At 42.1% G+C, this 17,486-nt stretch overlaps 1 protein-coding gene and 1 non-coding gene across 3 annotated transcripts in view; one reads left to right on the top strand and one right to left on the bottom strand.

The window, feature by feature from the left end:
• The window catches only part of ggps1 (geranylgeranyl diphosphate synthase 1), a 35,340-nt gene that overhangs the window by 10,436 nt on the left and 7,418 nt on the right, over window positions 1–17,486 (bottom strand). Inside the window, exons 2-3 of one of the 2 annotated variants that reach the window (XM_029701952.1) lie at window positions 13,468–13,571; window positions 8,893–8,963 (exon numbers count right to left, since the gene is read on the bottom strand). In XM_029701952.1, coding sequence (XP_029557812.1) covers window positions 8,893–8,963; window positions 13,468–13,543 — 147 coding nt within the window. In that variant the 5' untranslated portion in view covers window positions 13,544–13,571. Of the gene's footprint in view, window positions 1–8,892; window positions 8,964–13,467; window positions 13,594–17,486 lie in introns of both variants that reach the window. The other variant, XM_029701962.1, reaches the window with a different exon arrangement.
• Window positions 13,707–13,779, top strand: trnaa-cgc (transfer RNA alanine (anticodon CGC)). Its single transcript has one exon. It is a non-coding gene; the product is annotated as a tRNA-Ala (tRNA).

Below are 17,486 nucleotides of genomic sequence, written 5' to 3' on the forward strand. Positions count from 1 at the left end.
GAGAGAGAGATGAGACGCGCCAGAGAGAGAGAGGAGAGAGCGCGCGCAGAAGAGAGCGAGAGAGCTGCGCAGGAGAGGAGAGGGAGGAGAGAGCGCAGAGAGAGGCGAGAGCAGAGAGAGAGGAGAGCTCGCAGCGAGAGAGCGAGAAGAGACGGAGGAGAGAGCGCACAGAGAGAGAGGAGAGAGCCGGCGGACAGAGCGAGAGAGGGAGAAGCGCACATGAGAGAGAGGAGAGCCGCACAGAGAGATGAGGCGAGGCACAGAGAGAGAGGAGGAGCGCACAGAGAGGAGAGAGTGAGAGCGCACAGAGTGAAGGAGAGGCACAGAGAGCGAGAGGCGAGGCACCAGAGAGAGAGAGAGGAGAGCGCACAGAGAGAGAGAGGAGAGCGCACAGAGAGAGAGAGGAGAGCGCACAGAGAGAGAGAGGAGAGCGCACAGAGAGAGAGAGGAGAGCGCACAGAGAGAGAGAGGAGAGCGCACAGAGAGAGAGAGGAGAGCGCACAGAGAGAGAGAGGAGAGCGCACAGAGAGAGAGGAGAGCGCACAGAGAGAGAGGAGAGCGCACAGAGAGAGAGCGAGCGAGCGCAGAGAGAAGAGAGTGCAGAGCAAGAGAGTGAGTGAGAATTCAATTGAATTGATAGGGAGGAGAGCTGTGTAATCGCTGTGCTGTGACACCATAACAGATTGTGTATGAAGACATGTCACCCGTTATTTAGGGAGCTCTTTGTACGCCACATGTTCTGCATTTTAAAATGGAGGCTGCCAACATGCCAGTCAAACAGAACAAATGTCTCTTAAATTGGGCATCTCGTATAAAACACACACACCCTTGAATTTTCTATATACCTCAAGTCACAGGGGCATAGGGCTCACTGAAATATCAAGAGCCCAGGAGTTGTGATGCCCGCGAGGGGACCGGAGTTCAAATACACATATTTAGCAGCTGTTACTAAGGGTGTAGTGAAATGCTTGTGTTCCCAGCTCCAACAGTGCAGTAGTATCTAACTAAATGCTTGTGTTTCTAGCTCCAACAGTAGTATCTAACTAAATGCTTGTGTTTCTAGCTCCAACAGTGCAGTAGTATCTAACTAAATGCTTGTGTTCCTAGCTTCAACAGTGCAGTAATATATAACTAAATGCTTGTGTTCCTAGCGCCAACAGTAGTATCTAACTAAATGCTTGTGTTTCTAGCTCCAACAGTGCAGTAATATCTAACTAAATGCTTGTGTTCCCAGCTCCAACAGTGCAGTAATATCTAACTAAATGCTTGTGTTTCTAGCTCCAACAGTGCAGTAGTATCTAACTAAATGCTTGTGTTCCCAGCTCCAACAGTGCAGTAGTAGCTAACTAAATGCTTGTGTTTCTAGCTCCAACAGTGCAGTAATATCTAACTAAATGCTAGTGTTCCCAGCTCCAACATTAGTATCTAACTAAATGCTTGTGTTCCTAGCTCCAACAGTGCAGTAGTATCTAACTAAATGCTTGTGTTTCTAGCTCCAACAGTAGTATCTAACTAAATGCTTGTGTTCCTAGCTCCAACAGTGCAGTAGTATCTAACTAAATGCTTGTGTTCCTAGCTCCAACAGTGCAGTAGTATCTAACTAAATGCTTGTGTTCCTAGCTCCAACAGTGCAGTAGTATCTAACTAACTAAATGCTTGTGTTCCTAGCTCCAACAGTGCAGTAGTATCTAACTAAATGCTTGTGTTCCCAGCTCCAACAGTAGTATCTAACTAAATGCTTGTGTTCCTAGCTCCAACAGTGCAGTAGTATCTAACTAAATGCTTGTGTTCCCAGCTCCAACAGTAGTATCTAACTAAATGCTTGTGTTTCTAGCTCCAACAGTGCAGTAGTATCTAACTAAATGCTTGTGTTCCCAGCTCCAACAGTGCAGTAGTAGCTAACTAAATGCTTGTGTTTCTAGCTCCAACAGTGCAGTAATATCTAACTAAATGCTAGTGTTCCCAGCTCCAACATTAGTATCTAACTAAATGCTTGTGTTCCTAGCTCCAACAGTGCAGTAGTATCTAACTAAATGCTTGTGTTTCTAGCTCCAACAGTAGTATCTAACTAAATGCTTGTGTTCCTAGCTCCAACAGTGCAGTAGTATCTAACTAAATGCTTGTGTTCCTAGCTCCAACAGTGCAGTAGTATCTAACTAAATGCTTGTGTTCCTAGCTCCAACAGTGCAGTAGTATCTAACTAACTAAATGCTTGTGTTCCTAGCTCCAACAGTGCAGTAGTATCTAACTAAATGCTTGTGTTCCCAGCTCCAACAGTAGTATCTAACTAAATGCTTGTGTTCCTAGCTCCAACAGTGCAGTAGTATCTAATAGAGGTCGGCCGATTAATTAGGGCCGATTTCAAGTTTTCATAACAATCGTTAATTTTGGCCACGGATTTGCAGATTTTTATTTATATATATATATATATATATATATATATATATATATATTTTTTTTTTAAACCTTTATTTAACTAGGCAAGTCAGTTAAAGAACACATTCTTATTTTCAATGACAGCCTAGGAACGGTGGGTTAACTGCCTTGTTCAGGGGCAGAACAACAGATTTTTACCTTGTCAGCTTGGGGATGCAACCTTACGTTAACTAGCCCAACGCTCTAACCACCTGCTTTACTTTGCCAAGGTAAGTTGCTAGCTAGCATTAAACTTATCTTATAAAAAAACAATCAATCAATCATAAAAACTAGTTTACTACACATGGTTGATGATATTACTAGTTTATCTAGCCTGTCCTGCTTTACATATAACCGATGTGGTGCGCTTTCGCGAAAAAGGACTGTCTTTGCTCCGACGTGTACCTAACCATAAACATCAATGTCTTTCTTAAAATCAATACACAAGTATATATTTTTAAACCTGCATATTTAGTTAATATTGCCTGCTAACATGAATTTATTTTAACTAGGGAAAATGTGTCACTTCTCTTGCAAACAGAGTCAGGGTATATGCAGCAGTTTGGGCCGCCTGGCTTGTTGCGAACTGTGAAGACTATTTCTTCCTAACAAAGACAGCAGACGTCGCCAAACGGGGATGATTTAACAAAAGCACATTTGCGAAAAAAAGCACAATCGTTGCACAACTGTACCTAACCATAAACATCAATGCCTTTCTTAAAATCAATACACATTAGTATATATTTTTAAACCTGCATATTTAGCTAAAATAAATCCAGGTTAGCAGGCAATATTAACCAGGGGAAATTGTGTCAGTTCTCTTGCGTTCGTTGCACGCAGAATCAGGGTATACAGAATCTGGCTCGTTGCGAACTAATTTGCCAGAATTCTACGGAACTATGAAATAACATTGTAGGTTGTGCGATGTAACAGGAATATTTAGACTTATGGATGCCACCCGTTAGATAAAATTCGGAACGGTTCCGTATGTCACTGAAAGAATAATGTTTTCGAGATGATAGTTTCCGGATTTGACCATATTAATGACCTAAGGTTTATTATATTATAGTTAAGTCTATGATTTGATAAAGCAGTCTGACTGAGCGGTGGTAGGCAGCAGCAGGCTCGTAATAGTCAAAGGTATATGGTTTAGAGAGAAGTAGTCGACGCGTCATAATTCCTGTAATAACTTGCGGCTGAACTTGAAAGCGGTTCCTTCGTTATTTTACCGTTCATGTCTTCCATAGAGAGTGTCTTGATCTACTTCAAATAAGGTCTGTGTTTTGTGCTTAAACCGCCTCGGCGTTTTGATACCCGTGTAAATCTCACTAGGTAACGTTTGCCAACATATTTTCATAAATCCACTCTACAAAAAAAAATATTGGCTTATATTGATCAGAGTTATATCCTATGGATATCTACACAGTTATAAAATTGGCAAGGTGGTGTAAGCCTAAACCAAACACAGACCTTATTTTAAGTTAATCTAAAAATATCCTATGGAATAAATGAAGGAACCGCTTTTCAGATTTTGCTAGAAGGTGTCATGGGAATTGTGACTCGCACTTTGGTAGTCAATTCTTACCTCGCCCATTATTAAAATTAGGATTTCCTGCATATCGAAATTACTGTTTTTGTTTTCAGCATTCATCACAGGTAACTTAAACTCTATTTTTATTATTCAAACAGTTGAGAGTATTTGTCTCCTAAGCAGACTCTTCAGCATCGTTGTCACTTCAGAGCTGTGTGTGTGTGTGTGTGTGTGTGTGTGTGTGTGTGTGTGTGTGTGTGTGTGTGTAACCCCTCTGATTCAGAGGGGTTGGTTTAAATGTGGAAGACCCATTTCAGTTCGACGACTGACTAGGTATCCCCTTTCTTTCTTGTACTGCCCGCGAGGGGATATCTAGATTTACTGCCTTTCTCTCGCTCTCCAGAGAAGACTCATAAAACATTCAGCACACAGACCGACAGACACATGTAGAACAGCAGAGCTAACATGATCTGACAGCCTCAGCACCATCAACAATACTGTAGCATAAGTGTAGCTAACATCCCGTGTAGCTAGCATCCTGTGTAGCATAGTGTAATACAGCATCCTGTGTAGCATAGTGTAATACAGCATCCTGTGTAGCATAGTGTAATACAGCATCCTGTGGGGGGGCAAAGAGACTCCTAGCTCTGTTAAAACCACTGACAACTATGTGTCGTTTTTAAGGGATGTTAAATACATGTTAACTATTTGCTTGCACTATCACCACCAGCCGCTGCCTGGGGAACAGTCCTTAATACACGAGGAAGTGACAGAATTAACTCCTCACTGAATTTGATTCTCCACCCCTAAAACACAGTCAAAGTAGCTAAAGGGGTCTCTCTCTCTCCAATTGTATCAAAAGTACCCTCAGAAAATCCTTGGGTTCTTGCTGTTACATGGTGCTGCAGGACTACCACAACCCATTTGTTGAAGCCAAGGTATAGGGAGGGTATAGAGAGATAGAAAGGGCATAGGGAAGCTATGGGGAAGGTATAAAGAAGGGAGGGTGTAGAGAAGGGAAGGTAGAGAGGGTGAAGGGTGAAGGGAAGGTATAGAGTAGAGAGGGTATAGAGAAGGGAGGGTTTATAGGGTAGAGAGGGCATAGAATGCAACTAGAGAAAAACCTTTACTCTACATACAGAGATGCGTACAAAGCTCTCCCTCTCTTTGGCAAATCTGACCATAACTCCTAAATCCTACTTACAAGCAACAACTCAAACAGGAAGTACCAGTGACTCGCTCAATACGGAAGTGGTCTGATGAAGCGGATGCTAAGCTACAGGACTGTTTCGCTAGCAGAGACTGGAATATGTTCCGGGATTCATCCAATGACAGTGACCGTACGTACAGATCCCAACCAGAGGCCATGGATTACAGGCAACATCCGCACCGAGCTAAAGTCTAGAGCTGTCGCTTTCAAGAAACGGGACACTAATCCAGACACTTGAGAAATCCCGCTACGCCCTCTGACTCACCATCAAACAGGCAAAGTCTCAATACAGGATTAAGATCCAATTCTACTACACCGGCTCTGACGCTCGTCGACGACGAGACAGCCTATAGGGAGGTCAGAGACCTGTGTGGTGCCAGGAGAGCAACACAAAGGAGCTGATTGTGGACTACAGGAAAAGGAAGGCCGAGCACGTCCCCATAGTAGTGGAGCGGGTCGAAAGCTTCAAGTACCTCTGTGTCCACATCACTAAGGTTCGAACACAACAACACAGTTGTGAAGAGGGCATGACAACGCCTATTCCCCCCTCAGGAGGCTGAAAAGATGTGTCAGGGACCTCAAAAGTTATTCAGCTGCACTATCAAGGGCAACCTGACCGGTTGCAACACCGCTTGGTATGGCAACTGCTCGGCCTCCGACCGCAAGGCACTACAGAGGGTAGTGCGTACAGGCTTGTAAGTCACTGGGGCCGAGCCTCCTGCCACCCAGGACCTCTATACAAGGCGGTGTCAGAGGAAGGCCCTAAAAATTGTGAAAGACTCGTGCCGCCTGGAGTCATAAACTGTTCACTGCTACCGCACAGCTAGTGATACCAGAGCGCCAAGTCCGGGACCAAAAGGCTCCAAAACAGCTTCTATCCCCAAGCCATGAGTTTGCTGAACAGTTAATCAAATGGACCCAGACTACTTACCCCCTTCTTTAAATTAATTTTGCACTGGACTCTAACCACACTGACACTACTGCTGCTGCTACTCTGTTTATTATGCAGTGAAGTTTACATACACCTTAGCCAAATACATTTAAACTCAGTTTTTCACAATTCCTGACATTTAATCCAAGTAACAATTCCCTGTCTTAGGTCAGTTAAGATCGCCACTTTATTTTAAGAATGTGAAATGTCAGAATAATAGTAGAGAGTGATTTATTTCAGCTTTAATTTCTTTCATCACATTCCCAGTGGGTCAGAAGTTTACATACACTCAATTAGTATTTGGTAGCATTGCCTTTAAATTGTTTAACTTGGGTCAAACGTTTTGTGTAGCCTTCCACAAGCTTCCCACAATAAGTTGGGTGAATTTTGGCCCATTGTGCCTGACAGAGCTGGTGTAAATGCGTCAGGTTTGTAGGCCTTGCTCGCACACGCTTTTTCAGTTCTGCCCACAAATTCTCTATAGGATTGAGGTCAGGGCTTTGTGATGGCCTCTCCAATAACTTTACTTTGTTGTCCTTACGCCATTTTGCCACAACTTTGGAAGTATGCTTGGGGTCATTGTCCATTTGGAAGACCCATTTGCGACCAAGCTTTAACTTCCTCACTGATGTCTTGATGTTGCTTCAATATATCCACATCATTTTCCTACCTCATGATGCCATCTATTTTGCTTAGTGTACCAGTCCCTCCTGCAACAAAGCAACCCCACAACATGATGCTGCCACCCCCGTGCTTCACGGTTGGGATGGTGTTCTTCGGCTTGCAAGCATCCCCCTTTATCCTCCAAACATAACGATGGTCATTATGGCCAAACATTTCTATTTTTGTTTCATCAGACCAGAGGACATTTCTCCAAAAAGTATGATCTTTGTCCCCATGTGCAGTTGCAAACCCTAGTCCGGCTTTTTTATGGCAGTTTTGGACCAGTGGCTTCTTCCTTGCTGAGCAGACTTTCAAGTCATGTTGATATAGGACTCGTTTTACTGTGGATATAGATACTTTTGTACCCGTTTCCTCCAGCATCTTCACAAGGTTCTTTGCTGTTGTTCTGGGATTGATTTTCACTTTTCTCACCAAAGTACGTTCATCTCTAGGAGACAGAACGCGTCTCCTTCATGAGCGGTATGACGGCTGCGTGGTCCCATGGTGTTTATACTTGCATACTATTGTTTGTACAGATGAACATGGTACCTTCAGGCGTTTGGAAATTGCTCCAAAGGATAAACCAGACTTGTGGCGGTCTACAATTTCTCTAAGGTCTTGGCTGATTACTTTTGATTTTCCCATGATGTCAAGGAAAGACACACTGAGTTTGAAGGTAGTCCTTGAAATACATCCACAGGTACACCTCCAATTGACTCAAATTATGTCAATTAGGCTTTCAGAAGCTTCTAAAGCCATGACATAATAATTTTCTGCAATTTTCCAAGCTGTTAAAAGGCACAGTCAACTTAGTGTTTGTAAACTTCTGACCCACTGGAATTGTGATACAGTGAATTATAAGTGAAATAATCTGTCTGAAAACAATTGTTGGAAAAATTACTTGCGTCATGCACAAAGTAGATGTCCAAACAGACTTGCCAAAACTATAGTTTGTTAACAAGAAATTTGTGGAGTGGTTGAAAAACGAGTTAATGACTCCAACCTAAGTGTATGTAAACTTCTGACTTCAACTGTACATACTACCTCAACTAACCGGTGCCCCCGCACATTGACTCTGTACCGGCACCCCCTCTTGTGGGTGTGTGTGTATATATACTTTTTTACTGCTGCTTTAATTAATTACTTGTTACTTTTTTCTCTTTTTCCTTGTCCTTATTTTTTGAAACTGCACTGTCGGTTAGGGGCTCGTAAGTAAGCATTTCACTGTAAGGTTGTATTCGGCGCATGTGACTAATAAAATTAGATTTGATGAGTTTCTCCCATTCTTCTCTGCAGATCCTCAAGCTCTATCAGGTTGGATGGGGAGCATTGCTGCACAGCTATTTTCAGGTCTCTCCAGTGATGTTCGATCAGGTTTAAGTCCGGGCTCTGGCTGGGCCACTCAGAGACTTGTCCCGAAGCCACTCCTGTGTTGTCTTGGCTGTGTGGTTATGGTTGTTGTCCTGTTGGAAGGTGAACCTTCACCCCAGTTTGAGGTCCTGAGAGCTATGGAGCAGGTTCTCATCAAGGATATCTTTCCCTCGATCCTGACTAGTCTCCCAGTCCCTACCGCTGAGAAGTGTCTTCCATCTGGCCACTCTACCATAAAGGTCTGATTGGTGGAGTGCTACAGAAACGTCTGAGTACAGTTCCCCAGACCTGTGCCTTGACACAATCCTGTCTTGGAGCTCTACAGACAATTCCTTAAACCTCATGGCTTGTTTTTTGCTCTGACATGCACAGTCAACTGTGGGACCTTATATAGACAGGCGTGTGCCTTTCCAATTCATGTCCAATCAATTGAATTTAACACAGGTGGATTCCAATCAAGTTGTAGAAACAACTCAAGAATGATCAATGGAAACAGGATGCACCTGAGCTCAATTTAGAGTCTCATAGCAAAGGGTCTTAATACTTATGTAAATAAGGTATTTCTTTTTTAACAGTTTCTTTTTTGAAATGTTTGCAAATCTGTTTTTGGTTTGTCATTATGAGATATTGTGTGTAAATTGCTGAGGATTTTTGTGTATTCAATCTTTTATAGAACAAGGCAACGTATCATAACAAAATGTGGAAAAAGTGAAGAGGTACCGGGTACCCCCATTTGGGAAATAAGCTCATTTGAAACATCCTGGTCCTTACCTGAAGTTTGTCCTCGGGAACATTGAGCCAGTGGTTAAACGCCTGAGAGAGTTTAGTCCGTACTTGTTTTCCTGAAAAAGTCCAAAAGGAAAAAAGTTTTATAAAAAAAAAAGACAAAGAAAAACAGACACAAACAAAGACCACTGCCATGCTTGCATCCCAAATGGAACCCTATTCCCTATAGAATGCACTACTTTTGTCCAGACCTCTGTGAGACCACATGTTGGTGTCCCAAATGGAACCCTATTCTATATAGTGGTCAAAAGTAGTGCACTACATAAGGAATAGGGTGCCATTTGTCACACAAACATGTTTCAAAGCTCAACAAGAAGCCCCACTTCTTTACTTTGAACAACCTGGACTGTATCCCAAATGGCACTCTATGCCCTATATATGGGGAATAGAGTACTATTTTGTGACACATACCAGAAAACATACCATTGAATCTGTAGTATGATAAAAGCCTTCTACAGTAAAAAAACAGGTTTACTAGAAGATGAAAAACCCTTCTATTAACCCGAATGGGTTTACTAGGAAAGATGAAAGGCATTTCTACAGTTATTTTGTCAGCTTTGTTTAGGAGAGAAGGTTCTGGAGGAGGTGTGTGTCGTGTCTTTGGGGTACCATTAAACTGAAGACAATGTTTATCAATTAACTTCCTGTAATTATTAACACACGATTAAACTGATTAATCGTTTAATTGTAATTAACTAGGAGATCGGGGCACCAAGGAAAATACTCAGATTACAAAGTTATAATTTTCCTAATATAACTTTCCTATATTATAGTATAGGCCGATTATTTTCTGGTTTAAATTGTGTATTTTACCTCGAGTCCAGTCTCATTCCAAACGTCGTAAATTGTTGTATCCGCACGAACCCAGTCTTTACTAAAATCATCCATACATCAATTGTCTTAAAATCATTTATTTACTACACTAAGTAATTAACAGAAAACATACAAACAGTAATTATCGTCACAAAGGATTGGTATAGTAATGTGCCCTAATGGCTAACAGGCATGGCTGGTCTGTTAGACAATGGGTCATAAACGGTCAGCTGAGGAGTTACACAGAGTTCAGTAATATTAACAATTGAACGCTCACTCATTCGGGAACAATTGCAATCAATATATATTTACGCTCAGTGTGTCGTCGGGATCCTTGTTCGAGCGTCGTTCTGATGGAGAGTTCTCTCTCTCTCTCTCTCTCTCTCTCGGTTAGAATGGATCTTTCAAAGCGACATTCATTAATGTCGTCACAGAATGGATGTTTCGTTGGTCTTCGCGTTCGATTATATAATTTACTTAGCTGCAGACTAATAATTAATATCAAAGACTTGTTCTTATTCTGTCGGTATCGATAGTCTAAAAGTTAACCACGTGGTATAGTTCACTTTCAGTAGAGGAATTGGATGGTAAAACCTATTGGCCATGGAGTGGAGGCCTGGTCTAAAGAAATGTAGCTCAGGGTATCGTTTTATAGTGACCCTAGAACAGGCTTGTCAAATGACGCCTGGTCCTGTCTGTGTCCCTGGGGGGGCGTGCCGATGGCTGAGTTAAGCTTGGTACAGAAATCCAATTCTATCACATTAACATCAGTACATAGCATCTCAATGTATTACAAATAGCTTTATCCTTATTAATACATTTTATACAACCATTATGATGCAAGTCTCATTGCTGAGGCTATTATATAAACAGTTTTATGGTAATATGGCTATATTGTCTCTTCTGAGTATCACAAAATTGTACCAAGCGGACCAGTTCGTAGCTGGATTCTTCACCAATCTTCCATACCTTCTCCAGAACACACATGTCGCTCGGTTCTCCAACTCTATGAGTTGGAAGAATTTCCTTTGTCTCTCTATGAAACATGTGGTAGGAGATTCTCCTCTTAGAGTTTTTACAACCCTTTCACACAGGGCCTGGGTTGGGGGGGTAGGTAGGTTGGGGGATGGTACAAAGGGGAGGGGGTCAACTGACCTCCCTGTACCCAAAAAGGCCAATGTCATGGCATGTGAATACTAATGAATTGACACTCTACTCGACCACTTATCGGTTTCTGGGTCATGGATGAGAGAGGACGGAAGAGTTGAGGAGATGAGACTTTTGCCCAATTGAGAATGTCCCCCCCATGCACTTCCTACCCATGTAGGAACACATCACTGGAGCTGAGCTCCCTGCGATCCAGGACCTCTGACACCGCCTGTTATAGAGGAAGGCCCAAAATAATTCAATTGCCAGCGCAAACACGAGGAGGAGAGAGGACATCCCTGTCTTGTGCCCTTTTCTTAAGCAATTTTATCTGATAATGTATTATTTGCGTATATCTTTGCTTTAGGACATTTATTACATGTATTATTTCAGCTGTCAAGTTGCAAAGTTTTGAAAGTAAAAGGCCATTCAAGACGGTCAAAAGCCTTTTCAGCATCAACATCCATTATTGCTAAATTTTTTATCTTGTTTTTGAAGTGTGTATTTTTAATAAACCCCGTTTGACTAATATCTATCAAGTCTGGTAAAACTTTTTTTTTTATAAACTTAAAAGGGTCTAATCAGCAGGGGACACTTCAGATTTTCCTGGTTTTAATATAACCGAAATAACTGTTTGATACATGGAACTAGGAAGTACTGAATTAAGTGACGTGTGCGTTGTCATTTGTGTAAATAGGGACGGCACTATGTCCCAAAACGTTAAATAGATTTCTATGTGAAAGCCATCCATTCCTGGTTCTTTTCTCCATGTGAATGTTTTAACACTGTCTAATACTTATTTGGGGTGATCTGTGTTTACTGATTATGTTTTGTCAGTCGTGTTGGTCTAAGAAGACTGTAGGTTCAGTCCAACTGTTTAATTCTGACTTACATAGATTTTTCATAGAAGCTTTTCAAATTGTCATTAATTGCATTGTTTCAAATGAATGTATTTGTAGTTGTTGTCTCTCTTCTAAAAGTTAAAGACCATATTCCTGCTGAAGTTCAGACATTTTAATTAATTTTTTTTATGGCCTTTTTCTAAAATAGTGATTCATTTCTAACTCAGATTTAATTTGAGATTATCATTCCCCTAATGAACGCCTTCAAAGCATCCCAAATTATACCTGGGGTCAGTTTCTCTGTCCTCTAAGTCTACATTTTTTATGGTAAAAGGTACAAAATAAATAAAAATACCTTTACAATCTTGACAGACGCAGTTCATTCTTTATATTCTGTGTATTTTCTGTTGTTGTAATTAAGCAGGATACCGGGACCTCAACTGTGGGACCTTATATAGACAGGTGTGTGCCTTTACAAATAAATGTCCAATCAATTGAATTTACAACAGGTGGACTCCAACCAAGTTGTAGAACATCTCAAGGGTGATCAATGGAAACAGGATGCACCTGAGCTCAGCTTTGAGTCTCATAGCAAAGGGTCTGAAAACTTAAGTAAATAAGGTATGTATTTATTTTATATATTTGCAAAACATTTCTTAAAACCTACTTTCACTTTGTCATTATGGGATATTTTGTGTAGATTGAGGGAAAAAAATAATTTAATCAATTTTAGAATAAGGCTGTAACGTAACAAAATGTGGGAAAAGTCAAAGGGTCTGAATACTTTCCGAATGCACCGTGACTACAGTAAAGTACACACACTAAAGCACATGTCAAACTCATTCCACGGCGGGCCGAGTGTCTGCAGGTTTTCAGTCCTCCCTTGTACTTGATTGTTGAATTAACATCACATAATTAGTAAGGAACTCTCCTCACCTGGTTGTTTAGGTCTTAATTGAATGGAAAAACAAAAAACCAGCAGACACTAGGCCCTCCATGGAATGAGTTCGATAATACTGCACTAAAAGGGTAAAAAATATGTTTTGAGCAAAACAGTGTTTTTTTTTTTTTTTTTTTTTTTTAGACAACTGAAAAGTTCAAGGAGTAGGTTACTGAAGGATTTGGTCTGATGGGAATCCATGATGTTATCAGCATCCACCGTTGTTTGAGAAACAATAGAGAACTAGAAAAAAGGAAAGTGCCTTTTGTTTAGTAAATCAGGTGTTAAATGAGGTGAAAAGGAGACAGGAGTGCCGTTTTTAAGGCAGATGGTCATGTTGATCACTACCTCAAGGGGCTGTTCCCAACAGCTTGATGTTCTGCTCACTAGTCCATTAAATTACACGGCGACGTCATCTCCAGAAAAAGCTAACGCCGTCCTATTTATTTAGGGCTTCTGATCAAAAGGAGGACGTATAGAGAATAGGACTAAGATAACTAATAAGAGCTGAAAGACGGGGAGGACATTTGTAGTCTACAAACGTCTCATACAGGCTATGTGAGTTTAATGAAAACCACACAGCCAAGGACCACCAGCTGTTTCTGACATGTTGGTATCATGGCTGTAGGGCCTTCCTTACCTGACAGCTGCACAGTGTGTGTGTGTGTGTACCTGGCAGCTACACTGTGTGTGTGTGTGTGTGTGTGTGTGTGTGTGTGTGTGTGTGTGTGTGTGTGCATATGTGTACCTGGCAGCTACACAGTGTGTGTGTGTGTGTGGTGTGTGTGTGTGTGTGTGTGTGCGGGCGCATATGTGTACCTGGCAGCTGTAGCAGGTACTTGTAGGGTTCCAGCAGAATCCTCTCCGGTCCTGCTGAATCCATGTCTCCATCCATCACTTGCGGTTTCCACCAATCAATGAACCTGCAGGAGTATAGAAAGTGATCTAAGAAATAAACAAAAATCGCCATTTACTGTGGTAAATGGCCCCCCTATTCTGTACACATAGTGTACTACCTTTGTCCCTGGTCAAAACGTGTGCACTATTTAGGGCATGAGTTCCGTGTGGCTCAGTTGGTAGAGCATGGTGTTCGCAACGCCAGGGTTGTGGGTTCGATTCCCACGGAGGACCAGTACGGGGAAGAAAAAAAATAAATAAAAAAATGTATGAAATGTATGCACTCACTACTGTAAGTCGCTCTGGATAAGAGCGTCTGCTAAATGACTAAAATGTAAAAAAAAATTAAAAAAAATAAATCCTAAAACCTCTCGCACCAACATGTTCACTTATAAATCTGTGGACACCCCAGGTCCAACCGCACGTCTGTGTGGACACCCCAGGTCCTACCGCACGTCTGTGTGGACACCCCAGGTCCTACCGCACGGCTGTGTGGACACCCCAGGTCCAACCGCACGGCTGTGTGGACACCCCAGGTCCAACCGCACGGCTGTGTGGACACCCCAGGTCCAACCGCACGTCTGTGTGGACACCCCAGGTCCTACCGCACGTCTGTGTGGACACCCCAGGTCCTACCGCACGTCTGTGTGGACACCCCAGGTCCTACCGCACGGCTGTGTGGACACCCCAGGTCCAACCGCACGGCTGTGTGGACACCCCAGGTCCAACCGCACGTCTGTGTGGACACCCCAGGTCCAACCGCACGCCTGTGTGGACACCCCAGGTCCTACCGCACGGCTGTGTGGACACCCCAGGTCCTACCGCACGTCTGTGTGGACACCCCAGGTCCTACCGCACGTCTGTGTGGACACCCCAGGTCCTACCGCACGGCTGTGTGGACACCCCAGGTCCTACCGCACGGCTGTGTGGACACCCCAGGTCCTACCGCACGGCTGTGTGGACACCCCAGGTCCTACCGCACGGCTGTGTGGCGTAGGATGTGAAATCTGACATCACTTGAAGGTGGGATGTCCCTCCTACCATTTCATTCGTTATTCCGACTGTCCAGCAACTCCTTTTCTGAACCCTACGTCCCAGCCACTGACATGCCTGTAGTCCGTACATCGTAGCGCAGCCGGAGGGAGTGGTTGTCACTCCAGCACATTCAGATATCGATTTATAGCCAACTTGATCAAAGTAATCTAAAATAATTCAGAGATTTTAAACAAAAAGAAACACTGTCAGACGGACATGATTAATATGAGAAAGTCCCTAGTGAGTTCAGGAAGCCAGGCTAGAGCTGTGATGGTGGCAAAACATGTTAGTGGCCCCCTCTTGATGGCGGAGAACATTTTTTAAGTTTTAATGTTAATTTCCTGCAATTCTACACATTTTGCCACGGGGCAGGTATATTTTTTCTGCAGTTTTCCAGCTAATGTCCTGCAATTCTACGTATTTCTTTTAGATGGGGGTGGAGAATTTTTTAAAAGTCAATACTTTTGGTGCAATTTTCACATGTACAGTGTATTCATACCCCTTGACTTATTCTATAATTGTTGTTACAGCCTAATTTCAAAATGAATTAAATATATCACCCAATACCCCATAATGACAAAATTAGAAACATCTAATTTTCATAAGTATTCACACCCCTTTGCTATGACAATCCAAATTGAGCTCAGGTGCATCAAATTGAAATTTGATCATCCTTGAGATGTCACTACAACGTGGAGTCCATCTGTGGCTAATTCAATTGTTTGGGCATGAAAGAAACACCTGTCTATATAAAAATAAAAAGGTCACACAGTTGACATGTCAGAGAGACTGAGGGAGTACAGGGCTTAGTATGTCTCTCCCGAGGAGGCTAAAAATAGATTTTGGCCTGACAAAGTTGAATATTTTCAGAAGGAGTTGGGTAATTGGTTAAGAGAGGAGGATTGGAGGGAAAAGAGAGGTTGAAAAGACTGAGCGAGGCAGAGGATGGGTTTTAATCTGTTGAAGCTAGCAATAACAAGGGCCAGGGTCTGTCGAGGAAGATGAATTTCAAGCAGAGACAGGCGATACTGTATCAGTTGACAAGTCAAGTAGAAAAAGGTTCTTGTACAATGTTGCATGGGGCAGAAATGGCATTCAAACACTGTGCTACATTTTTACAGTAGCAACTTTCACAATACCCTATTTCTGACGATTGATCGTACGCATTTAATTATAATTCTTTATTTTACCAGGCAAGTAAATTAATAAACAAATAATATTTACAATGATGGCAAGAGGCCTCATGGAGATGTGGGCTGGGATTAAAATGAAAGTATGTACTGCAGGAACATCTGCTCTGGTCCATGACAGACTGACCAGCTGAAAGCAGTGGTCCCTTATCGGATGTCACTTGTTAAATCAACTTCAAAAATCAGTGTAGGAGGAGAGACCGGTTTAAAGAAGGATTTTTAAACCATGAGACAATTGAGTCATGGATTGTGGGCAAAAAAAAATATTGAAGTGCCTTTAAACAAGGTATGGTAGTAGGTGCCAGGCGCACCGGTTTGTGTCAAGAACTGCAACGCTGCTGGGTTTTTCATCCTCAACAGTTTCCTGTGTGTATCAAGAATGGTCCACCACCCAAAGGACATCCAACAAACTTGACAACTGTGGAATGCATTGTAGTTAACATGGGCCGGCATCCCTGTGGAACACTTTCGACACGGAGTCCAAGCCCCAATGAATTGAGGCAGTTCTGAGGGCAATAGTGGGTTCAACACAATATTAGGAAAGTGTTCCTAATGTTTTGTACACTGTATGTAGCCTTAGAAATAAGGTTAATGAAATCAGAGACTTGCTTACATCAGATAACATTCGTATATTGACCATCTCTGAGACTCAGATACTTCCTTTGATGATACAGTAGTAACAATACATCTACAGAAGAGACAGGAATTCCTACGGTGGAGGTGTTACTGTTTATGTTCAGAGCCATATTCCTGTAGTGCTTCAGGGGTGAAAGATGTGAAATCCCAATGAATTAACAATCAAAAAAAGTTTTGAACATAAGATAGGGGGCATTACAAGTGTTATCAGTTCAGAATTTTGTACTTAAAACTTTTGAAAAAATACCACATATCTGAAACATGTGCCAAAGTGACTGAAAAAAAAAGTTATGACAGAGCGAATAACAAAATCAAAATGGGGGCCCCCTGGAGGTCAAGGTCCGTGGGCATGTGCCCTTCTTGCTGAGTCAGTATATGTTCATGATTACTACGAGTTTAGATAGCTGGCTAGTCTAACTTCCCAATATAAACATTGTCAGCTAGCATGGCTAATTGAGTGACTGAATTCAAAAGGATTTAAACACCAGTCACTTTGACAGTATCCCTTTCGATTTAAACAAAAAATTAGCTTTCCATACATGTTTGCCCATGGAAGGGGTAAGAAAGTGACTTTTTTGCCAAAACATTCAGGAGATAAAAGGTGCTCAAAGTTGACCCATTACGCATACCCTACCCTGCCATGACATCCATGTCTGGAAAAGACAAAAAGTTGAGTTAGATATAATTGGAAAGCTTACAAACAGTGTTGTCAAACTATGCTAATGGTGTGTCGTGGCATGTCAGAGTAAAAATAAAATAAAAAAAAACACATAAAAAAGGCAACATGTAAAGTGTTGGTCCCATGTTTCACGAGCTGAAATAAAAGATACCAGAAAGTTTCTACATTTTTGTGCACAAATTTGCTTACATCCCCTTTTAGTGAGCATTTCTCATTTGCCAAGATAATTCATCCACCTGACAGGTGTAGAATATCAAGAAGCTGTTTAAAAAGCATGATCATTACACAGGTGCACTTTGTGCTGGGGACAATAAAAGGCCACTAAAATGTGTCACACAACACAATGCTACAGATGTCTCATGTTTTCAGGAAGCGTGCAATTGGCAGAAATGTTGCCAGAG

Source organism: Salmo trutta, chromosome 2 (genome assembly GCF_901001165.1).
Source record: "Salmo trutta chromosome 2, fSalTru1.1, whole genome shotgun sequence".
NCBI lineage: Eukaryota > Metazoa > Chordata > Actinopteri > Salmoniformes > Salmonidae > Salmo > Salmo trutta.